This window comes from Enoplosus armatus, chromosome 6, assembly GCF_043641665.1.
Source record: "Enoplosus armatus isolate fEnoArm2 chromosome 6, fEnoArm2.hap1, whole genome shotgun sequence".
In the NCBI taxonomy this organism is placed as follows: Eukaryota; Metazoa; Chordata; class Actinopteri; order Centrarchiformes; family Enoplosidae; genus Enoplosus; species Enoplosus armatus.
In genome coordinates this window covers 21,699,055-21,725,417 of record NC_092185.1, presented here as the reverse complement: position 1 = coordinate 21,725,417, position 26,363 = coordinate 21,699,055, and the positions used below count along the sequence as shown (strand labels likewise).

The 26,363-nt window shown below is 41.8% G+C and overlaps 1 protein-coding gene across 1 annotated transcript; it reads left to right on the top strand.

Moving 5' to 3' along the window:
* Positions 1-8,602: 8,602 nt before the first annotated feature.
* cbln1 (cerebellin 1 precursor) lies at positions 8,603-25,906 on the top strand. The gene is made up of 3 exons (XM_070907710.1): positions 8,603-8,860; positions 10,222-10,341; positions 25,709-25,906. The coding sequence occupies exons 1-3, from the start codon at positions 8,603-8,605 to the stop codon at positions 25,904-25,906; spliced, it is 576 nt and encodes a 191-aa protein (XP_070763811.1).
* Positions 25,907-26,363: the final 457 nt, after the last annotated feature.

The window sequence follows — 26,363 nt, the reverse complement described above, 5'->3', positions numbered from 1 at the left end:
CTTATTTTTCTACAAACACAACATATACCATGGGAATAATTTGAAAGATGCTGTAATCACAAAACTGGTTACTTTTGGGGTTTTCTTTTATAGACACTGCGAAGCTACAGATGCACAAGTGTAGTTATTTTTTGGAAGGGTAGATGGGGGTGGAGTATTTTTCTTCAAGTACTGTACTCACAGTAAGTACAAATGAAAGGTATTATTTTTACTTTAGTATTTCAATTTTATACTACTTTATACTTCAACTCCGCTGCAATTCAAACGGCAACGACTCTACTGCATTTATTTGAGAGCTGTAGTTACTAGTTACGTTTTTACACACAAAATGCATCATCAGTTTATTAAATATTTTTACAGATTAAACTACCAAACAGCATACAAAAGTAGTTAAAATTAGCTCCACCTCGACCAGCTACATCAGTAAAATGCTACTTACACATGAATGCATCAGTAACAATAATCAAATAATATACTATAATTTTTTTCCATTACGAGTGCCTTTACTTCCGATACATACGTTTTGCTAATAATACTTTACAATGCAGGACTTTTACTTGTAATGTTTACTTGTAAATTTTATATTGCAGTATTGCTACTTTTATTTAAGTAAAGGATCAGACTTCTTCTTCCACCACTGGTGGAGTGGGATGCATAGGAGGAATGATCTGTACTTATATTCAATACAGATCACATGAATAGGCTAGACAAACTTATTTAATAGATTTGTTAACCTATGTTTATCTGCATTTCCAGCTCTTCGTCCCCTGATCTGCTAACAGATTAATAGGTAAAGCAGCGGCCTTGACAAAAATGTATTATTACAGAAAGATAACGTGTCTGTAAATACCTCTTAATGTAATGGATGATCTAAATTAGTTACATTTATGACACTCTTGTTGACAAAATCAATCTTAACTATCTCCCAGTCTCCATCTGCAGATTCAGTTTACTCACATTTTCCTTGATTCTGAAGACTTCCATGTGATACAGTCGGAAGCTCCACGACAAGCAAGTAAGTGGACCTTGAATTGGGATCGTTATGAAAACGATGGTCGAGAATGAGTCAATGAGTCAAGAATGAACTGTCGCGCTCAACTTCAGAGTCAACATGGATGAAAAGACCCAGAGGTGCTCAGAAAGTTTGAAACCTCATCAGATCCAAAGCAAACTCAGTTGAAAGCTCCAAAACATGCGATTAAATGGATCTTGTCAACTGTCAAGTTCAAGAACGACCTGTTAAGCGATTACCGATTATCACTAATTTGATTGTAGTCCTGTTTGAGTTTGTTGAATATTAGCTCCACCCTCTTGTCCAAATATGGTCAATATGAAACATGGTTCCAAATAACCAAGATGGTGACGGCCAAAATGTCAAACTCGAGGCTTCAAAACGGTAGTCCACAAACCAATGTGTGACGTCATGGTGGCTACCTCCACTTCTCTTATACGGACTGTGGTTAAAAAAAAGCTACACAAGCCACAAATTCATATTTCTTAATTGCTTGGATAATTTTGATCTGTGGCCTGTTCACAGCTCAGATATAGACATTCCAGGCTGGTGGGCTTTGAAATCCTGAACCCTCCCTATCCTAAATAGCTTGATTCAGTGGTTTACCGCTCGTTCCCTGCCTGGCTTGATCCTGATAGAAGTTAAGATTACCTGAGTTCAAGACATGAATAATCTAGCTGCCCCTGGCTCCGTTAAATATTTAAAGATTTAAGAAAGTAATATTTGTGATTTTGCCCGTGCTGCCTCACACAACCATCTCAGCCTCCCCTTTGATTAGGCAGAGCACGCTGAGATTGAGAGCCAGGCTTGTGGAATAATTGGGACCAGACACCATTTTGCCGACTGCTTCCACGCCTGCTCTGTCAGTGGCTCCTAAAGAGCGTGCTGTGTAATGCCCCAGGGGTCGACTGCATCCTCTGCCTCTTTGCGTTTAGTCACCCCCATTTCTCATGACATGTACAAGCAAGCGGAAAGCAGAGATGAATCTCCCCAATGAAACAAAAAGAGGGCAGAAAAAAGCAGAAGACATTAGCTTTTTTTCCCTCCTGCTTCCATCTCTTTGAGACAGTGGGGGAAAAAAACTTACTGTACCTCGGGCAATGGTATGACGCCATGAGAATGCACGCTCACATGAACCCACCTACACGCACACACTCATATAGTACAAGAGGGTCTCAGGGGGGAGGCCACCTATCACTAGACAGCACATCCTCCTGATGCCTGGTTAACCCTGATCCCTCTGTGTTTACCTGGCTCGCTGTGTGTGTGTGTGTGTGTGTGTGTGTGTGAGTGTGTATGTGCACGTTTTGTCCTGGAAGACTGCCTCTGTCTCTGTGAGCTTAGTGTGTATGTGTGTGCAAGCATGTGTGGGCGTGTTGTTTTGCAGAAAACTGTGGGACCTGAGATTTCTCCTCTGAGATGTTCTTTTTAACTGATGAGAAATCACAGTGTGTGTGTGTGTGTGTGTGTGTCTTTGTACATGAGTGCAAGTGCTTATGTATGTGTATGCATGCATTACGTGCATGTGTGTTGCATAAAGCTTTATTCACACATTCCCTCCACACCTTGTCTATTATTTACTTCATACCTTTTGGGTAGCAAATTTCGTTCCATTCCCAATGTCAGCATGCTGAAGATCTGTGGCTGAGGTTTTTACACTCTCTTGGAAAATATGCAACACTTCTGAAACAAAAGTGATAAATTAAAAAAAGCTTTACATGGCGATGGGCCTTATTACCTTATTACCTGCTATAATGATGTCAATCAAAATCCATACACATCCATACACAGCAGATCAATAAAGCAAAACATTTTCATGGACAAAACTTCTAGGGTCGTCAAATTGTTGTACAAATTCACTGTTCAAGGTGTTCAAGTGAATGATCAACCTAAAAAGATCATTTGTCATTTTTGTCCGGCAGCCACTGAACATTTTCAGTGGTCTATTGTATATTCTCTTATTTTAAGGCTCTGGTTACACCGGCGTTTAAAACAGCAACATTTGGTGCTGAAATCAGTTCATTCAATAGAATTACCATGATTAGTGGTTTTTGTGTAGAGTTTAACTTTGCTCAACTTTGACATGCACATTTACACAGCTGAACAAGTGCAAATTGTCTTGAGAATGCTTACCATTGAGGAAAAGAGAGAAAGCTATCATATTAGCTACTGCATGTTGCGCCATCCAATCTTCTATACTTGGTCAGTCAGGAGTGAAAATGTGCTGTCCAACAGCCGAGAGCACAAGTAGTCACTACTACAAGTAGTCAGGCAGCCTCCACTAGCCAGCCACAAAAACTGGCTACAAACTCCTCATAGCTGTGACAAGCTGTTACATCATAGCACTGAAGCTGAAGCCATCACAATCCTATACTGTGTGCTGGGCTACTGTTGCTGCAAGAGTGTGAATCAACATTTGGGGTCTTGCATTTTCATTAACAAAGTGCTGCTAAATAGAAATAAAGGCTGTTTTCAAATGCTGAAACTTTTCCAGAAACCTGGGAACCATTTGAGGTGTTCTTTCAGGTACCCGGCCCGTCTCTAAAGAAGCAAGCAGCTGCTGCTGATGATATTGATATATAATGGAAGAGTATTATTGATTCATTAAAGTTGTCCCCACTGAGAAAATCTCTTTTTTTCACAAGCTGCAGCCATCGGGCAGTGAGGCTGCAGGCATTCTCAGGCTGTCCCAAACCCCCCCCCCCCCCCCCCCCCCCCCAAAAAAAAACAATACATGGAGGACATTTGTCTCTGTGTATTGCGTACAGAAGGCTTGACTTGCTCAGTTCTTTCTTAGAGATTAGAGTAGGTGGGGACGATGTGACTAGCCAGACATTGGAAGCGCTGCAGCCAGACTTGTTTAGTAATCTTTAATTGGAAGATCACAGTGGGAGGTGTGATGTAATTGTGTCTGTATGATAACAAACTGTATATTTAGAACTTGAAAATGATTTGTTAAAAATTGCTTTTAAATTAAAGAGTAACAAAAAAGATGTTTTTTTTTTAAAAAAGCAGATGACTGAAATGTGGTGATTTCTAGCTTTGATCTTTGTGTTGGTGTTGAGCCCCTTCAGGCGTCTTGAACTGCAGAAGTTATACTCTGGTCTTCCTGCAGGCTCTGCCTCTTCTCTTCAGGCTCCCTCGCCTGTCAAATCCTTTTTTGTTTGACTGAAGAGAGCACAGCTGTTGGGAGCTACGTTTCTCCAATGGTTCCACATCTGCAGTTTTGAGAAGCTTCACACTGTTCGTTTTAAAGCGAGGCAGCCCTCTCTGTGATTTAGTTGAGGGACCTCCTTTGTCCCTTGAGTCAGTTCTGCACCGCTCATGGGAAACAACACCCAGGGACATGCAGAATAAAGACATAGAATGCAACACATAGAATAAGCCAATTTCCATGCTGACAGGCTTGTTTTTGTACAGACGTTGTGCTATACTATCAAGAGCAATTTGACAATTACTCTGAGGAAAGGGTTCCACGTGCACCTACATTTATTTTACTTTTCTATAGAAATAATTGCCCCAAACCACACAGCCTATTTAAGACTATAGAGATAGAATAAATACAATGCCATATCACCTCGACATCGTTGAAAATGAGGGCATGCCCTCAATGATTCTTCGAGACTTAAATAAAGGTTGAATGAATGTCCCTCTCCCTTTTATGTACAGAAAGTATTAAAACTAAAATAGGCCTGCAAATAGAAAAAGTGATACGTGCTCCTTTCAGCATTCACACCTAATTAGCTTCCAAACAGCACATTTTAGTGACGACAATAGGACTCTTTCCAGACAATATGCCAACTAACTAGAGCCATATTCTTCCTCATATTACACTGGCTGTTGATTATTCTGTGTTCCCTAATGATCTTCATCTTCATGATTATGATTAGAGGAATGTGTCTTTTCTTCACATTAGTTTTGATTTAATTATTTTCTTTCTGTCCTTCTTTACCCCCAAAAACAGATGAACTTCGGTGATCTCACTTCCCAAATGTCATGGCAGCACTGCGCAGCCTCAGAGTCTGAGGCTAGAGAGCATCATTGGCCAGCAGGCAGACGGACAGACAGACAGACCGCTGAGCATGAGAGACAGACAGGTAATTAGGCTGGCAGGTGGACAGACAGACAGTCGGGGGGGGAAAGAAGACAGGCCTCGTGGTCCAGAGGCGATGAATACGATATCCACGATCTAATCTCTGCTGAGCACAAACCAACACACAAACACACACACACACACACACACACACACACACACACACACACACACACACTCAAACACACATACACACTGACGGCCGTACATACATACACACACCGACACACATGGACAAAGTAGGTGTGTGGTGGCAGCTTACTCTTGTCTCTCAGACCAGTTAAACTGCAGTCAGACCAGTGTCACCCTGAGAAACAATGAGCTCTGTTCCTCCTGTGTTCCTGTGACAACCTCAGACAGCTAAGACACACACACACACACACACACACATGAACAGAGGTATTGTTGTCGGCAAAGGAGCAATGTGGTTGTGAGAAAGAGAGGAAAATGGAGTGTGGACATTTGAGTGTGTCACAACATCTATATTTGAGTGTATGACAGAGAGAGAGAGAGAGAGAGAGAGAGAGAGAGACCAAACACCAGTTTACCACAAATAATCGAATCACTGAACAGTATGAGATACACCTATACCTTGGTATAACCATAACAGCAACAGGGAGCTTCAACATGGCAGTGAATGCATTGAAAGAAAAAGTAAACCAAATTATAACGTAATGTAAAAAAACCTATTTGGAACATTGGAAAGAAGAAACTTAAAGCCAAAGTTGATTGGATGGAAAGATGTTATAAATTGGCGGAAATGGAAAGCAGAGACAGATCCTGACCAAGTACAGGCTCTTTGACCAGATTTCAAAGAGTTTAATGACCTCTCAAGTTAGAAAATACTCCTAGGAGAAGGGGACAGGGAATGTCTTCCTGCCCAATATGTATCAACATGCCACGACCTGAGGGACAGTGACCAGACACACACACACACACACACACACACACACACACACAGTTTTCGAAACGTTCATGCCAATAAAGCCCTCTGAATTGAATTGAGTACGTGTAAGAGAGAGAGAGAGCCAGCGAGTAGATGTGGCTCGCCCCCTGCATCCTGCATCTGAGAGAAGTCCTTTTGGCCCGTCATTCACTGTCAGCTTGAATTAGAGGCTGAAGGAAACCCCTGGGAGAGAGAAACAGCGACAGAGAGACAGGGAGGAAAACTGCAGGAACGACAGAGGGGAGGGAGGGGGGAAAAAAAACAAAGACGGGAAGAGAAGGGACAGGCGAAGGTAAGAAGGAGAGAGAGAAACCATAAGAGAAAGATCCTGTAAGGAAACAGGAGGGAGGAGCAAACGGGAGAGAGAAAGGAAGAAAAAAACAGCAATAGGAAGAGGAGAAAGGGGACAGAAAAATCAGAACAATCAAGAAAGGGAGACAAAAAGAAAGAGTTTAAATTAAAAAGAAGAAAGGAATGAAAAAAAGAAGAAAAGGCTGGAAATAAAAAGGATGAGTGGAGGCACAAGGCTTTGAAGAAGTTGTGTATTGTACAGTGCACATTTAATCTTCGGTTTATCCACTGACTTTGTGGAAGGTCCACTGACAGGCCCAGGCACATCACTGTGATTCACTTACCAAACTTATGTTTTTTTTATCAGCCCTTCTTCTCTTTGGTCATTGAGATGATCAGAGGCCAGTTTTTCTTTGCCGTTACCTTCAGAGTCACTAAACTCTAAACCATTAAAACTGAAGAAGCCCCTACGGCCAACAGCTTTGTGCAAAGCCGTGTGGTTGCTGACGACTAGGTTTGGTTAAACGTCAGAATTTATTTGCACTTTGATCTTAATGTTAGAGAAAAGGGTCGCTCTTGACTCATATGAAGCAATATTTGGTGTGCGAGTAGCACGCTGCGAGTGCTACAGAGCCTGTGGAAACAGTTGTGTAATGTCCGTTGTGGCTCTTAAAGTTAAATGCAGGTGTGGGGTTTGAAAGGCATGACTGTGTTAAAGCTAATAAAAGATGCTATAGAGCTGCATTATGGGAAGTGTAGGATGCAAGGTTTTTGGAGCTTGACCCAAGGGACTAAAAGTCTGTTGCATCAAATTTGGAATATTGTTGAAAACAATACCTGCCATGTTTGTGTGTCCCTGTTGTTTTGGTTCCCAGTGGTGCTCATTTGGCACCCTTTCTGCATTGCTGCACCTTCACTTAATCTTGTTACGGCTGCCGCGATACCAAAGATGCCTACTGTTTGGGTATTTTTTTTTTCAATCATTATGCCTAGTCTGTTTGCGCTCGTTCGCAGCTTTAATTAAATCCCTCTGCAAACATTTAGATTTTACATAGCTTCAGGAGGTGTTTACACATTCTGGAGCGGTTTCGTCTCTACACCTAATATGACTTCTCACTGGTTGCAGAGCAGTTTTAACAATCCTGTCTTCTGCTTCAGTGATGATGATAGTGATGATAATGGTGATGATGATGTTGACTAGCGGAACACATCATAAGTGTTCACTGTGCTCGTCTTGCATTGCCTCTCCGTCATGAGGACTGCTGCTTTCTGTGGTTCACCTGGACGCTGCTGAGAAGACACTGTGTGTGTGTGTGTGTGTGTGTGTGTGTGTGTGTGTGTGTGTGTGTGTTTGGATAGGTGAGTAGGAGAGGAAAAGGAAAGAGGGATGAAGACAGAGATAGGAAAAGAGAGAGCAAAGAGATGAGTGTGTAAAACGTGGGATAATCTAGAAAAGAAGATGTGTATGTTACGGAAGGAAATAGATAGATAGATGTAAGAAAGACAAGGGGAGGGGGGAAGCAAGGAGGGAGAGGCAGAGACTTGAGATAAAGTGGCGGGGCGGGGAGGGGGCGGTCGGCACGCAGTGATTGGAAAATATCGAAGACGCGCACGCGCTAATCCGATGATGGGTCTCCGTTACCGGGGGGGAGGGAGGGGTCTGCGAAAGCAAAAAAGTAGCACCAGGGCGGGAGCATCTTGCGCTCGCGCACCGCATCCCTTCCTCCCGAGCCTTTTGTGTTTGAAACTCTCATATCTCACATATCAATAATTCAAGCGCGCGCGAGAGAGAGCAGACGGAGCTCCCCCCCCACCCCCCCACCCGCGCGCTATGAGTTCTGCTGCCTCGTCACTCGTCCAGGGCCCCTACGCACCGCGCGCGACTCCCGCTTATTGTGTTTCCAAGTGACAGAGAAGCTGCTGAGAAGTGAGAAAAGAGGGAAAGAACAGGTGAAAACCGGCGACTCGACCGGAGACGCGGGGGTATTAAACAGATTTTCGGAAAAAAAAAAAAACCGGAGAGAAGCCTAAAAATAAACCGTCTGGTTTCCCCTCCGAGAGACTCCGCGAGGGAGAAGTGTTTGCTGTAGGCTAATTAAATCCAAGACAACGGAGTGGCATCTAGTTGTAAAACGAGCCTTCTCACGGTTCATCGGGGGAACACCGGGAAACTCTTCCTACCTTACTTTTTTTTAAAGGGGACTAGGCCCACGGTTTGAGGTGTGAAGACGACCGAAGAAGTTCTCCGTTCTGGTCCGGTATGTTGGCGTTTTGCCTGCTGAGTGCCGTATGGCTCGCGGCGAGCCCGGCCCGCGCTCAGAACGAGACGGAACCAATCGTCCTGGAGGGGAAGTGCCTAGTGGTGTGCGACTCCAACCCGACCGCGGACCCCACGGGCACGGCGCTCGGGATCTCGGTGCGCTCGGGCAGCGCCAAGGTGGCGTTCTCCGCAGTCCGGAACACCAACCATGAGCCCTCCGAGATGAGCAACCGGACCATGGTCATCTACTTCGACCGGGTAGGAGAAAAAAAAAAGGAAATCTATTTTTATTCTATTCTACTGTAAAATATCAACAGCAATAGAATATCAGAGAAGCGAGTTTGTAGTATTTTAGTCTGTTTTAATTTCAAATGAATACCACCCGACGACGGAATGATGTGGGTCAGCGCACATGAAGTTTCAAATGGTGTGTGTGTGTGCGTGTGTTTCCTGTGTGGCAGTTGTCAAATAGCCTTATGGAGAGAAGACAACTTGAGCTATCAATGGATGGAAGAGTTAAATGTCACATATGTTTACAGAACCACCGTTTCTGACCATTAAATGACCTCCGACAGACGGTTTCATCTGGTCTTTTTTATGCATCTTAAAAAAGACAACAACAAAAAAACAAAACAAATAAACTCTGAGCGTAGGTTGAACTTCTATGAGGATGTTGTGTGAAAATATTAAAAAAGTTGATAAACCCACGTTAAATTGGGTGCATATTGGCTACAGTGACTGGACACACGCGCGGCTGCATCTCGTGCACCTCTGGTAATGGTCTCGCGGCCAGCAGAGAGCAGCTCCATTCAGATCACTGAAAGTGGAGCAGACATGAATCCGTCTCGGTAACGATTCTTTTTATAGGTAATACATTTCCAAAGTGGTTGCGGAAGTATGGCCTGGTAGGAAAGCCTTTTGAATATTTCAACTTTTTTTTTTTTGAGCTGACAATATGTGGTATGGGAGCTGACATCCCGCCAAATAATTTAGTAACGGCGGGTCACGAGGGCGAGGTCCTACCCGCCTGCCGTTAAAGGTTAATTCTCCCTCAAACTGCCGTTCAATTACCCGCCATAGTTCGCCTCCATCCATAAAACCAGACATTTGGCTGCAGAAATGCATAATTGAAAATTTCATTTGAAAGATTGATTAAGTTCCCTTTCATTCCCCATAAAGTTTGGAAGTTCTGACAGGGGAAAAAGCCTAGATAAAAGCAGCGAGTTATTCCACTGCATCAGTGAAACTGAATGTGTGGTCCGGGGCCACAGGGGCCCTTTAGAGCCCTCTATCAAAAAAAACCCCCAACAAGTAAGATATCATTTTCAATGGACTATTATTCAGAAAAGAAACTGTACAATAATCACATGTGGGCTAACATCCCCCCATATTTACAGTTTGTTACATGGCAACATGGCATCGTCTGCTCTTTAGGATGCGGGCTACCGTTGCTTTGCTAATGTTGTTTGTTTGTCAGGGCGTCCTTGTAATACATTTTTTATGCACCCGTGTGATCTCGCGGTGACCTTTGAGTGCAAACACTGCGAAAGACACAAGCCGGTTAAAGCAATTTTATAAATGACATTTTTCTTTCTTTCTTTCTTTCTTTCTTCTGTCAGGTTCTTGTAAACGTTGGGAAGAACTTTGACGAGGAGAGGAGTAATTTCATCGCGCCGCGCAAAGGGATTTACAGTTTTAACTTCCACGTAGTGAAAGTCTACAACCGCCAAACTATACAGGTAACGCGTTTCCGTGTGTTTGTCTGTTGTGTTATGTATGCGTGTGTGTGTGTGCTTGTGTGTGTGTGTGTGTGTGCGCGCGCGCGGACCACACCACGCGCCCCCCCCCCACGCTGTTTTTCCTCTCATAAAAGTTGAATATCACCCGCACTGGAAGTCATTTTCTAGATGTTTGAGATGTCTTCCCCGGGAGACAACGACGGAGGCGGGCGTTAACAGATGAAAGCTACTCGCCCGCCACCCGCCGGCCCAATCATAATTAATCAATACGTGCACAGAGGACAGAGCCAAATCAAGCGCGTGTAGCCGGCAGGAGGACTGGGGGTGGGGTGGGGGGGGGCGAGGAGGGGCACGCGGGCTCCAGCAGCTTTGCTTTCAGCACCATGGACAGCGACGATTCCTTCTCTCTGTCTCCCTTTTCTAGGAAGAGGCAGCAGGCCGACTAAGATTTTTGATTATTCAGAAGATTAAAACATTAAGTCGTTTTGAACAAGAGCAAACAGAGACAGGCATTTTAATTTTCTCCCTCTTGCACACAAACATACAAACACTCACATGGGTTTTATGTAGAAATAACACGTTTTCCACTTATTTGTTTCACACACACACACACACACACACACACACACACACTGCCTGCAGTATGCCCCATCACAACTCCCCTTTCATCCTACTAACAACTACGCCTTAGATGCAGTCTCCACGATCTTTTGATGTGTCAAGTGATAGGAAGCACTTGAGCAGTCTTGAACACATTTCCAGCATTTAACATGCACGTGATGACGCTTTACAAGCCACACGGCGTTAATTACAATGTATCTCTTGCAAATTAAGCTGTTGTGTAATTATACCATTGGCTCCCCGGGGCTTTGGCATTATGTTTTGCTACTTATACTTTATTATTGGAGTCTTGAATTAATTAGCATGGCAGCAGCAGTAACAACAATAACAACAACAAGGAGGGCAGGCGATTTGTGAGGGGGGGGGGGGGCTACGTCAAGCTCGTCACATACTCCCAGTCATCTTTGTGTGACTGAACACAAACAGGCCGTGGATGGCACACGCTTGACTCATAGCACTGAGGTAATTAAGTCTGTCATACCATGCAGAACACAATGGTGATAATGCCTGTCACATCACCCTTAGTAGGCTACTGTTATTTGTGCTATTTTTTACCATATTGCCATGAGATATCGTTTGAAAGAGTGAAAGATGGAATCTAAAGGAAAACAGAGCAACTGTCATTTTAATAATTGCCTGACCAACTGACTTCTTCAGGCACTGGCAAGTCCTGTTAAGTTTAAATCCTCTAAGGCCCTAAACATTAAAAACAATAGCGTTAGGTTTAAAAGCAGTTAGAAAAAGCGGTGTTCTGTCATATTTCTGACATGAAACAGACAGGTGTAGGTTGTCCTCTCTCCTCCAAGCATCCAGCCTGTGCGCTGCTCACCTTCAACCTCTTCCACTCATCCTCCCATCCATCCTGCGCATCTGCTGTGTTGAAAACTCCCACTGTTTGATTGCCTTAGAGGCAGCTACTGTGGTGCATGCGAGAGATGAGAGACAGCAGGGAAAGGAGAGCGGTAGGGATGAAGGGGATGGAAAAGAGATGAAAGGGTGAGAGTAAATGTAAAACGGTGAGAGGGACAAGGGAGAGAAAAGAGGGGACGAGGGACAGAAGGGAAGGAAGTGAGAAGGAGAAAAAAGAAAGCGAAGACGGAGAATGGAAAGAATGGAAGTGTAAGGCAAATGGAGAACTGAAAAGGTGGGAGGATTGGAGGGAGGGACAGGAGGAATGAAGAAGAGAAGAGAAAAGAGGGACAGGAGGGAAAGAGAAAGAGAGGGTTCAGGCAGGCGAAGAGAGGGATAGGAAGAAAGCCAGACATCATGAGTAACTATTGATCAGTGAATGCTGGGTAGATGTACAAAGGGAAGGATAAACAGTTTGTTCCATCTCTCATCAGTCTTTTCCTGTGCATGGATCTGTCTATCTATCAGAGAGGGGTGAGAGAAGTGCTGCGTGTGTCAAAAAGCCTCTCCCTTTGCTTTTTGCCTAGCAATTAAATACAAGTATTGCAAATTAAATACAGTATATTCTCTGATCTAACGGGAACTCCATCACACTACTCAAAAATGCCTATACTTCCACTAATGGATAGCTTACCAACATTATTTTTTTTAACCACTTACAATATCAAACACTTTCAGACTTTCATTTCAGGTGCAACTATTTTCATTTCCTACATGTACCACTGCATTTGAAATTGAATTAAAAATGAATTCCATCTCCCTCAGTGAACATCTTGTACCTGCAGCTTGGAACAGAGAGCTTGCACATCAGAAAGACAAACAGATGAGACGCTGGTAGGATATCAATGTGAGGTGCTCTCTGGATATATCGTTTTTTTGAAGACCATAATTCTGTATACTGAAAATAATTTGAGGTATTACCCAGAGGTTAGAGTACTGTGCGGCAACTTATACACAATGAAAGCGTAAGCCAGCAGTCTTATTATTACTAATCAGCCTGTCAATGTTCAGTTGAAGTTGGTTTTAAAAAATGGCCTTCCACAGAGCACTGGAAGTAAGATTTCAGAAAAGATAATTGAAAGAATAAACTTTTTTTGGCCAGGAGATGTAAAGCATGGAATGGCATATAATGGAGAAAAAAAATGTTATAGTGCTGTTTATTGTGGTTTTGCAGTGTGAATAAGTGGTAGTTTACACCAGCATTTTGAGCACCATAGCATTCAGAAATGGCATTCATGAAACCTCGGGTCACAGCAGCTCTGTAGGGGTGAAAGCTACACAAGGAGTACATCTAAAATGCCTCATGTTGTGTGTGTATTAAGCCTTTCTGGTACTGCCATTTACCCATTGAGAGAAGAAAACCTGGAGCTACTGCTTCAAGCTGTTGATAGCACCTTGCTCTGATAATAAGAGGTTTTACCTTTTACGTACTGCTCTTTGGGTTATAAGAACTTATTTTACATTTTGACTCAGAGTATCTGCATCTGTCTGCTACAAAGCAGAATCCTTTCAACTCTTTCAGGGCCATTTTATTCTCTAACTTGGGCCACTGGGGTCATCCCATGTTATAATGAGATGTTTCACTCCTGAGAAATAGCAAACATGCACCGTTTTCAAAGGCCGTGAGGTTCATCCAGAAGAGCAAATGCTATCCATGTTAATTGCAGTGCATACTATAGCTAGAAGACAGTAAGTGATACCAAAATGGTTCAGTATCATTCCAATTTACTACAATTATGCCATGCTGAAATCCAAATGTGTGTTTAGAATCAGTGTTGTCGTTAACTATGTCATTAATTACTGTGACAAACGGGTTCCGATTTAATTCGTTATTATGCAGTTCATTGAATTAAATCATCATGGCATTTTAACATACAAATGAAGCAGAACTTGACTGCGGATGATAGGATATTTTAACATATATTATAACTGGGCATGCCAGAGACCACAGTCAATTTTCATTTTAATGCAAGATATCCACAGTTGCTATTGTAGTCTGTTATCAGCTACCCAAAGAGTTTTGCTTGTCAACAGAAAAAGTCTGAGGGTAAAATTATGTGGACTAAATATTACATTTTACTGAATGGAGCACAAATAATTGTCTTTGTGAGACAAGCATACGTATAACAGGAAGACCTAGAAATGAATGTCAGTGCCTAGCTAACATGTGCGTGCTAACTTTGCAATATAATTATATATTTTACATAATCTATAACGAATGTTGTGTGAATGTGTTGTATGAGGCTGTTCTCTGATTGAAATGGTTACAGTGCTGTCACAAAGTGCTAATTCCGTATATGCACCACTTCATTAAAATATTGGCAAATTCTGTTTTAAAAACACATGCACTTTTGATAAGTGTATAGAGCCACTGAGATGAAACTTAGCAAAAGCCACATCCCTTCTAGACATCCTTAAATATCAAACAGTTTATTTAATTGAGTCTGATTCCCTATGCAGCTTTCCGCTACAGCCAACAGACTGCAAAACACTGGCTAGACACAAATATGGCCAGCCTTTATGTAGGAACGCAGGGAACACACATATATGCATGCAATAATCGCACAAAAATCCCTGTCTATATTTGTTGTCCAATCAAACAGAAAATCTCAGAGTGAACTCAAGTTGCTCTTTTTGACCTTATAGTGAGCTGACAACATGAAAGGCTAATTAGACTTAATAACACTGTCCAATTTATACTCTTTATGTTACCCTTTTAGACTAATTGTATATGTAACATTTGTTACAATTGTTATCACTGTGTTAACAAGCAATATATATGATGTGCCAAACAGAAAAACAATTGATTTAAAAAATTGTATTCTTTTGTAGTGTGTGTGTTCATTGTGGAAGTCTCCAGCCATGAATAAAGTGCAACTTAATAGCCTGTTATAGCTTGAATATATCCAGTTAACAAATTCAAACACAGATGCATTCATACCTATACACCGCCCCTCACAAATTGTGCAAAGTGAGAATGTACAGCTGTGTGTTTGAGGGAAGTGAGTGGCCAGCAGTACATTGATGTGTTGCACATGAAGACGTGTGAACAGGATGTGCAGCATGAATTGTGCTATGACAAAGAAAAAATAGAAATACACTAGTCCTCTGCTACTGGCTCAGGCAGTGTTCATCTTATACAGTGGAGATGCCGGGAAATGAGAAGCAAGTCAAAGCCACATAAATAAACACCTTATCTGTTGCTATGTTCTCTTGCCTTTGAAATGGTGGAAGGAGTAAGCAGGAAAAGACAGGATAATGGAGTTGATTTGTCTGCAACGGGCCAGAGAGGCTGTATATTCTGGGAGTTGTCAGGCCTCACACACAGACAATGTATTTTAGGTGTTTGTTCTTGTAGACAGTTCTGCTGTACTGAGATTTTAGCCATGTTAGAGGCACGGCTCTGGAGATGGCAATATCAGTGTGTCGGTCCATCACTTTGGTCCAGACTGAAATACATCAACAACTACTGGATGGATTGAACTTTGTACAGACATACATCCTCCTCAGAGGATGCAGCCTACTGATGATCCTCTGACTTTTCCTCTAGCGCCACCAGCAGGTCAAAGTTTTCACTTCACTATCCTGTGAAATATCTAAACATCTACTTGAAGGAGTGGCACAAAATTTAGTGCACACACTCATGGTCCAGATGATTAATCTTACTGACTTTGGTGATCCCCTGACTTTTCCCCATAGCGCTCTAAGATCTCAAAGAACGTGCGTACGGTACTAAGAGGTCAGAGAAAGGTCATGAGGAGCCTTAAAAGCAATAGCCCATTGTTCGATTCCACCTGTGTTGCATGTTGTACCCCTCCCTCATATAATGTACACTTCTCAATTAAGTGGTATTCATTGATGGCTATCCAACATAATTAAGAATCCAGGAATGAAGAGTGATTCATTTTGGTTTAATTTCAGCTCATTTTATACCATCGGTTCTTTTGTCTAATGTGACATTTTAATGGATTTAGTTGGGGGGAGATATGGTGGTGACCATAGTGGTGACTCGTCCATTAAAATCATCTATTGTCAGAAGTTGAAGGATCTGATTAGAAAAATGTGTGTACCTCCTAAGTGAAGTATATTAAGTCAGGGTGTTAACCAGAGATGGACACAAAGATGAGGAAACATACCGAATATATTTGTCAAAACATGTTTCTCCCAATGGTGTTGGTGAATGGACGTAATTTATAGAAATGTTAATGTGAAAGTTAACTAGTGGAGAATCATTTCTGTGTGTTTGGACATTGTTGTTACATTTGTGTGGTTCACTGGTAAAACAGATGAAGCCTCTCATCCTCTGCTTTTACAGCTTATGTCATTGTCTGCACACACACACGCGCACACGCACGATAACACAGTCTGCAAGCCAGATGTTTGGTTTCATTTTCACCCAATCAATTGTCTCCTTCAGTTTGGCAGAACATTATAGAAAGTAGCACTGGTTTGTGCTCATGTGTGAAAGAGAGGAGGTGTGAGAGAAAGTATTCTTTTAATATTCCTTGTCTTTAAATTTAACAAGATTATTACATAGACCCAACAAAAGTGAGTCATTGGGATGGTAGACATAGCCCAAAAAAAGAATTTTCATTTCTTGCCAACTGCTTTTTAAGCCTAAAGCAATGTTTAACTTAATCACATAGAATGTTTTTTCTTTCATTCTTAGATCAATAATTACAAAAATGCTTGTTAAAAGTTAAAACCTAGACATATTGCATTGTCTTCCTGAAGAGTCTAGTGAGAACATTTTATTGCTTGTTAGAGGAAACCTCATTTGAGTTGTTTTTTTGTAATGAAAGTAAATACGTGGTGGCTGACATCAGGCTTTCAGAAAGCCTAACAATGTATTAACAGGCACGTGCCTTGGAGGACGTGCGTTTAGTCACACAGATCATCCCTGCCCTTATCTGTGTGTGGCTAACAGATTCAAAGACTGCATGAAACTGGCTGCTGCATCACTTCCAGTCTATAGCTGGGTTGGTAAGACAGAGCAGTTTTGCTGGAGAGATCTTGTCAACCAACCAGCAATACCCGGAGGAAAAGATTTTTTTTAAATCCTGTGTTTTAGTAGCCTTATGCTCAGTTCAGGGAACTACATGTTGTGTTGCCTTAATATGGTATTTAGGTGGCTTCTGGTGCCTGTCTGCAAAGTTGGCGAAAGGAGATAAAACCTTGTGAACAGCTGATGGTAAAACTAGGACGGGGGAACATGGGCTTTAATTGTTTAGCCTGACAAAGTGTAGTGGTGACTGTCAAAGTACCGGGCATTTCAACAATGGCAGACGTTTGTGAAAACATTTTGACCTCAGCTGTTAGCAGAACAGAGCATGCGTACGGCATCGTCAGCTAATTAATTAGTTGATTCATTAGTTAATTCACTATGTATAGATAAACTATGACTGCAGTTCCATTTACCATTTGTCTATACCTTCAGAGTGGTTGGTTCTGTGGTTTGTTATTGATGACACACAGTATGTTGTGTTCATGTTTTACTCAAGAGACAATTATGGGTAGACAATAAGACAACCAGTGTTAAAGTAACCCAATACTGTTCAAGACAACAACATAAATGACTTAACACATTTCCATTTTTTAAACTAAAAAAATCAAGGCATTAATACTGGAAAAGAAAATGCTATGCCCTTCCACTGCCAAAATAAAAGCAACACGTGAATCAAATACAAATTTTAAATGCTCAATGTATGTAAACATTTACAAACAGTGCAGGTTTGTCAGTTTTAAGGACTGGTTGTTTAAGACCACCTGTGCAATTTAAAGCCACAGGCTGTCAGTTAGAATACCTGAAGTGCAGTGTGTGTTTGTGTGTGTGTGTGTGTGTGTGTGTGTGTGTGTGTACTGTGTGTCTGCCAGTTTTTTTCATTTCTAAAGCAGTAATAAAACAAAGAGTATATTTTGCTCCACATTATTTTACAATTATTCATTTCATTATTTGATTCATTGTATTCTCAGTGGAAAGAGAGTAATGCAAAGCACTTTGTTTTGTTTTTTACTTCATCTCATGATAAGAGGTCAGGGCCTGCTTTCTTGTCGCACCAAATAATTAATACCTCAAGCTTTTTTCGGTATGTTCGGTGTACATGCTATTAAAAATCACAGGATCATCTGCTCTTGTTCTTGCAGTTCTTGGTTGTTGGTTGGTATGGTTTGACATTTGGCAACAGATTCAGAGTGGCATGTTTTGCCTTTCACTAAAGAAAAAATATGATGGGTGAAGGCTTTGCCCAGTGGTTAATGATGTTGTTCCCTGAGGCAATATTGATGAAGACTGGTGAAGATTTTCTGACATTTGTAAGATCTGTTTTTTTGTGCCCTGGTCTATAATGTAAATGGTTCAGTAGAGTTCTGACCTTTGCTCCGGTTGCCTCCATCTCTTTGCATCATTTCTGCTTGTTTATTATTCACAGGCTGCTTCCTCTTAAACTCTAAAATGACAGTAGAATACAGTTTATAACAACACATCTCTCGCACAGTAAGATCTAATTCTGTGTTTACACAGGAACAAAGGAAATGTTCTTTCTCACTTTGTGCTACAGGTGCAACCTTTTCGTAACCCTTCAAACAGAGAACAATTAAATTAGATAAAATGAGTTCCTCTTTAAATTAGATGTGTAATAATCCATCCAACTACGGATTTTTTGAGAGGACATTTTGTATACACACGTACAGGTTGTAAGATAAAAAATAATCCATTGATAATCAGTGCAAGGGAGGAAAAAAGACCAAGAGAACTGCAAATTCACACTGTTTCTACTAAAAGCTAAATAAAACCCCAATATATTGATTGACACTCTTAATGTCACTATAGTAACATATGAGAAAACGACACTGAATGAGGTGAATGTACAATTTTTTTCTCTTTAAGTGAACTGCCATCTTTTTTATAACATTAACAATGGCTCTGTTCTAAGTGTCCCAGTGAGCCATGATAGTGTGACAGTGAGCCAGCATGAACAATACCAGGACCCTGAAACTGAAACAGCTAAATGGAATTCAGCCGTCATTCATTTAATTATTTTCCTTCTGTGACATGTCAAAATGTCTTCCCTGATAAAGGCCTATACACCCACCAATTTATACCATAAACCATCTTAGTAGATGGTGCTCAATGAAGGGCATACCAGTACCAACTTTTTGCAGGACATACCCGTTCATAGCAAGGCTACATTTTCTCCTGCACACATCACCAATTTGCTTCACATTATAAAATGCATTTGAGTTTAAAATAGGCCTGAACAATCAGACACCATGACCGACCATGGCGTTACGTGCATCCTTTTGAAAGTTCTTTTTTATCACCACTGTGCCTGCGTTGGCCAGTTAGAGTGAAAAGTGCAGTCATTTATTTTATGCCTGATGTCCGGTGTTTTAAAAATGAACTCTGAACATCCATTTGTCATTTTCTGAGATTCCCTGCCAACGAACAATCACTTGTCTCGAGGTAAAAATAAAGATTAGCACCTGTCACACAGAGGTAAAGAGGCTGCAGCGATCACTGCGGCACTGATGGAGGATAAGTATACTAGAAGACTGAAGAAACACTGGCTGAAGTGCTCTCTGCAATGGGATTGTAAAATATAGTGCTTGCAGGGTAAAATAATCTCTTGTATAGCCGGTGCCATATACAACAACTTATCTGGAACGATGTTCGCTGGGGGATCAATAAATTTCACTCTATAGAATGTAAATAAATAGCTGATCCAGAGTGGAGATGCATTGACAATAACTTATTATCACTTACAGTATGTACTTACTAATGCTGTTATGTAATGGTTACACACGGCGTAAAAGTCCCATTAGGGTTTCTTTATTCACTGCAGTGACCATTTAAAATCTCAGGCATTACGGAGCATTACACTGCTGTCGAGCGTAGAGTTTCAACAGATAGACATACTGCACACAAACTTCCTATTAATACATTTAGGATATTAAGGCATTCTAACATGTTAACACAAGCTTCCATTTATGTACACACTTCTTCCCAAATGGAAAAACTGCCTATTAAGAATAGTAAAAATAGTAACAGAGTGTGGTAATTGCGTTTCTATCTTGTATTTCTAGAAAGTACCCATTGTAGGTTTCCACAATATCTGCTCAAGAGGTGCATCAACGAAGAACCGAAATCTGAAAATCAAAAAGCTTGTAGAAAAAACTGTAAAGTCTGGAGGAGCTGACCTAAATAAAGTCTCCTGGTCCAGCACAGATGTTCCAGATTCTAACAATGAGAGAGCCTGTGCAGCAGGAAAAGCTTTCCCCCAAAGTGCAAAGCATGTTACTAGAAACTGAGTTTCCACCTCAAGACTGGTTGTGGGTAATATGATTTTAGCCAGCGTCACCAGATGCCACAACACTCGTTAAGAAGTGGCACCACTATCATCCCCTGTGCATAATATTGCTTTATTGATCGCTATTTGATCACAGTCCTGTCACTCAAACAACATTGTTTCAGCAGGAACCCCTATTGTTTTTGTGCTGTTGATTTGATTTGAAGTAAAAATCCTGTTGATGCTAACTCAACACTATATGCATGATTTTCCACAATAAATAAATGTTTTAAGCTTTTATTGTGAAACAGCAATAGGAAGTGGCAACAATGCTCGTCAGGTTAGTTTCTAGAAGTGTATGTGTGTACTAACATAGTGAGTTTGTACTATTTTGTAAGATAGAGCTATCATGTCACTTTGACATGCGTGTAAGACTATAGAGATCCATTCTATGTGCCCTATCTTACATCCACTGATGTCTTTCCCCAGGAACACTTCTTTTCCTGTTAGAGGTTTGCTTTTGTACTGCATACCCATCTCCTGAATGACCCTGGAGTGACTGTGCTACAAACTTTAGAAAACTTCCACTGTAGAAAACTTGGCCATTTTAAAGACAGAGGACCATTATGTATGTATCCATCACCACGACTATCTACATCAGTCCGTGAGGCGAGAGATGGTAAGGAAAAAATACAAAGACAGAGAGAGAGAGAGTGACATGAAAGAGATCCAATGAGAAACAAGTCGGAAAAGGCAAATAAAAGATGAAAGAAAAGGGAAAGGAATGAAAAAGAGACAAAGAGGAATAAAACATTAAAATGTGGAGAAAGAGAGACAGACAAAAAGAAAAAAAAAACTAGGACAAAAAACAGAAGAGTATCATTGCCATGTCAAGACAGTCGACCGGACAGGAACTGGTGATGCAATAACAGGATGTCATCATGTCGTTGGCATTAAGTGCTGCACTGAGACGTCAGACAACTTCTATTTACATAGCGAGAGCCAGATTTTCTTTCTCCCCTCCAACCTTCCCCTGCCATTTCACCCCTTTTCCTCTTTTTATGTGTTCTCTTTCTGCCTCCCCACTTTCTCTCTCTCTCTCTCTCCCCCTCTGTTATTCTGTCTCTCTCCCCGTTGCTCAGCCACTTAATTGGCGCTTATGCATTAATGAATGCAGATCGATCGAGGCCTGACACGATGCGCAGCCCTATTATCATGCTCTTGTATTTATGGTTGGTAATTGTAAAGGTGCAGTTGACAGTGTGTGTGTGTGTCTGTGTGTGTGATTGGGGGAGGGGGTGGCAGACAGCTGCACACAGGGACAACCAACACATGTTCTTTATTCTTTACAGGTGTGTGTGTGTGTGTGTGTGTGGTCACCACAGTCTCATCCTTCCAAAGACACTGTCACAGCTTTATTAGAGCTATACATCACTGGCACACACCACACACTGACCCAGTGTGGCTTTGTGTGTGTGTGTGTCAGAGAGAGAGAGAGAGAGAGAGAGAGAGAGATGGTAGGAGATGACACAAAGAGAGGTTTGAGACGCTTTCAGACTGCTCTGCCAATTTTACATTTTGATGTCATGTTTGAAAATAATGTAATTTTTCTGTCATTCTGGCAATTTCCTGCTTATCCTGCATTTTGATCGCAACAATAATTTTAAAGCAGCAGATCTGACTCAAGAATGACTTGCAATCTACTCTACTTTTGTGAAGAAATGGCTGGACTTTGGTAAAATGCCTAAATTAAAGAGCCACTCGACCAGCTCCCTGCACCAAATATAACAAGGCGGCTTAGTGGGATGCTGCAGTAAACAATCCTTTGTCTGGTATATAATACATAAAGCTTGGAACATGCCAAAAGCCAAAAATCACAAGAGCACTGTGACTCCTCCGCAACAGGGGACCTCTGTGTGTGAAAGCCCTTATTTTAACTGGTAGATGGGCCCAGCAATGTTACAGACTCCAGGTCTGACCGGCGAGTACGTAAGCAACACAACAAGAGAACGTGACTGAAAGAAAGAGAGATTGTGTGTTTATGTGTGTATGTAGGGGAAATAAAGGGGAGGGGAGGCTCTGTTCCACATGAGTGACTTGGTTGAATGGTTGGGCAGGTGAGAGGGTGGATTTTGTCTGCATGATTTGTGTGTGTGCTTGTGTTGGTGTCTGAGGGTAACAGAGAGCGATGTAGTGATCCTGGCTTTGTCTGCCGTCTCTGTCTCTGGAAGCATTACATGCACACTGGACAGGAACCCTGTCTCCCCCTCCCTCTCCCCCTCAGTCCCTGCCTCTCTCCCTCTCATCTAACCCCCCCCCTCCCCGCCTTTTGTTTTTGACTCTCCTTTTTATCAGTCATCGTTTACTATCTATCTATGCTAGTGTTCTTTCCATTTCCCCTGCCTCTCCTCTCCTCTCTCCTCTCCCTTTCTTTTTATTTATATTACGATCTGGAGGTTAATGAGGCTAACTTGAAGCCTTTGGTTGCACCTCTACACATAAAATGTTTAAGTATTTTTAAGTGTCCGTCATCCGGATTGTAAGAATATTGGGCTCATCTTGACATTTTTTGTGGGGGAGGAAGCACTGGCTATTTTTAGACTGGCCTCCTTTGAGTCTTTCTGCTTGATTTGTTGCAAGAAAGAGGTGAATGTCAAATAAGAATGTAAGTTTGTCTGTCTGACATTTTTTACAGTATAACTACAGATTTTAAAGAAATAAGACAGACTGAGAATCGTTCTTAAATATTTTCTTTTCCAAAAATGCATCACATCACAAACCCAGCCCCCATCTCTATCACACTTTGCTGTTTTTTAAAAGCCTTAAAAGGGGCTCTTCACTTGTTTTGATTGTGTACTTGTTACCTCCACTCGTCTGTGGAGTGTGGTTATCTGTGGGGATGTCCGTTGCGCAGCAGGATGAGATCCAAATCTCATGTTTCTGCCTTTGAGTGATTTGTGCTCATCTTCCTCACTGATTGAAGATTGTTGTAAACAGTGTAGTGTTCGTAATCCGTCAAGATAGATCCTGATGAAGTAGTCTTTATACTGTAAGAAGCCTTCACCAATGATTGCAGTTATATCAAAACTGGTGGTATTGCTGGTGTCATCGGTTATCTGTAAAAATGTAAGTATTGTGCATCATTGCTGTAATAGGAACATGTGATAAACCAATATAATACACCACATTCCTTCAGTAAATTCAATATAAAGCTGCTACAAGTGCAGTTTGAAACTTGCTGACTTTGGTAACCTCTCCTTGTCCACGTGTAGAGTTTTATGCCACAGTTTTAAAGACTGTGACTAGTTGCCTGCTCTAGACTGCAGAGAGAGTGAATATGCATCAGAAGAGGGAGTAAGAAACTGTCAAACAGAAATGTTTGACAGTTTAAAACATGTACAAGGAGGAGAGTTATTTTCCCCACAGTACGAGATGGGTTCAGCAGGAGCCCAGTTCAGGTCAGACAGCCAAAGCAATGTTCTCTCATCTCACACTGAGTGATGCCTCCTTGGCCTCATGTTAGTCTCAGATGGCCACTGAACATAAAGTTCATACTGTACATAAATTTGTAGGCATATAAGAATATATAAGATACAGCACAACCTCTTTTATCACATTGCAGTCTTAACTAACTAAATGTTCCACATTGTGAAATGTAAATTTTGCCATGACCTGTGCTGTGTTTCCATCCTTTAAAAAAATTGTTTAAGTATTGTCTGAGTGTTTTCATCAAATTCACAGGCTGGCTGTTCAGAGCAACACACACACACACACACACACACACACACACACACACACACACACGCAGAGTCTGAACCGCCATGTTCAGTTTGCTATTAAGAGGAGTGCCTGTCCAAGAGAGCTCTTGACTCTGACAGGCTCTCCATCTACTGCACACACACACACACACACACACACACACACACACACACACACACACGCACTCTCTCTCTCTCTCTCTCTCTCTCTCTCTCTCCTGACCATCAGGTAGGATGAGGTGGATAAGTGTATAATTATGGGATGTTTATGACTGTGTTCCATCAGTTAGCAGCCGTTTTACAATTATTTACCTCCAGGGTCTACAGAAATATTTTCGACGTATTTATTTTTGACGTATTCAGGTGCCTGGCGATAAACTCTGAAAACCCTTCATGCTGTGTACATAATGTAAAGAAACAAATGCATTGATAGCATACACTGGGTGCGGTCTGTGAAAGCAGCGTCCCTCTAAAGGGTTTAAAATCACAGTTAGCTTGTCGCTGTCCTTATATAAATATATTGTATAAAATGGTGATAACACACTACAGCACTAAGAAGAAAGACCACTTTGCTGTGAGGCAGTTCTCTGAGTAACATGTATAAGCCTACGTTGAAACAGGAGACATGTCTATGTGTCGTTCTGGAGGGCGTGGACAAACAACATATTTTGTCGTTTAATTTGGAGGACTTGTTGAATACAATAAAGATTTTTTTTTTATTACAGTTTTCATTGAACATCTTCCCGTGTGTAGTGTGTATGTGTACACACGTTTGACCATTTTAGCCGCCTCAGTGTGTTTTCTTTCAGACATGTTTGTCACATCGGTGATCCCTCATGTAGTTTATGCTTTTTGCCACTCTTTAACCATTTTACACATTTTAAAAGGGATTAGAATAGGAGCCTCAATTTACAAAGCAGAAGGACGTCACTGACTCGCAAATGGCTGGCATATTTTCCCTTTCCTGATGCTAAATCAGTCATGCTGTAGTCATAGTCTTGTAGTGTACAACCACCTCCAGAAATGCAGTAGATAACAGACTCTGTGTTGTTTCTCTTTCCTTATCAAGGTACAGTGAGTTTGCTCACGGGGCAGCCGTAATCTCACAGGTTTTATAAAGTGTGATCCTGCATAAACAGACATTTCTCCAAAATTCATTTCAGTTTGTTTTAGCACTGCATCGGTGCCAGGGGTGGCATAAAACCATTTCTTAGTGAAGCATACGGGGGAAACAAATCCAGGGAGCGCTTGTATTTCTGCCGTTGCTCAAAAGAGAAGTGATGAAAGCCGTCGTCTGGTGTGCATGTTGGCTGGCCAGGGAAGGGAGGGGACACGTCACTGACAGTTACTTCTCTTTGTAAGGGAAGATATTATTCCTCGCTGAAACATTTGTTGAGTCAGACACAGACTGGGTCTGCTGTGTCTCTCTAAGTCATTGTTAAATCTTCTCCAAGTGGTAATTGAAAAATATGATGATACGCGCACGATATATCTATTGATAGTGTGCTGACTGCACAGAACAACGCTGCTCCATGCAAATATAATATTCTGTTGTGTTACCATAACCACATGCATTTCTGCATAGATGAATAAAAAATAGAATCTTGCAGCTCAACTAGGAAGAATATGATGGTCTGAATCCACATGAAAGCATCGTCATGATATTGAGTATTTTGGTTGTGTCGTACCCTGCTTGTGTGTGGGAGGGTGTTTGTCTGTCGCTTTTTTTTCTCTGTCTCTTTTATTCCCCCGTTTTCATTCTGTAAACTGTCTGTCCTCCTCCGCCTTATCCAGGTGAGCCTGATGCACAACGGCTGGCCGGTGATTTCGGCGTTTGCCGGCGACCAGGATGTGACGCGCGAGGCGGCCAGTAATGGTGTTCTGATCCAGATGGAGAAGGGAGACCGGGCCTACCTCAAACTTGAGAGAGGAAACCTTATGGGAGGATGGAAATACTCCACCTTCTCCGGCTTCCTGGTGTTCCCCATGTAAGAGGAAGAGTGAGAGGAAGAGGAGAAGGAGGAGGAGGAGCAGGGGGTGGAAATGAAGGAGGAGGAGCTGGTGGAAGATGGAAAGTATGATGGTGACGGGGGAAAAGCCAGATGGAGGAAGATGAGGGACATGGGAAAGAGAAAAACGTGGAATGCGAACAAGATGGCAGAAAAGGAGGAAAAGAAGAAAGAAGAAGAGGGAATGTGACAACAGACTCTGTTTGCAGAGGGAGGAGGAGGAAGAGGAAGGATGAGAGATGTTAGAGAGATGTAAGAGCATGACACAGGACGATTATACGAGGGTAAAATGAGAGAAGCCAGCACATGAAAGTGTATGGCCAGCTTCTTCACTTCCCTTCCTCCTTTCATCCATCCTTTCATCCATCCTTTCCTCCCTCTGTTTTCTCTGTGGCTCGACTGCAGCTTTGGACAGCCAAAACTTTTTTTATTCTCTGCTG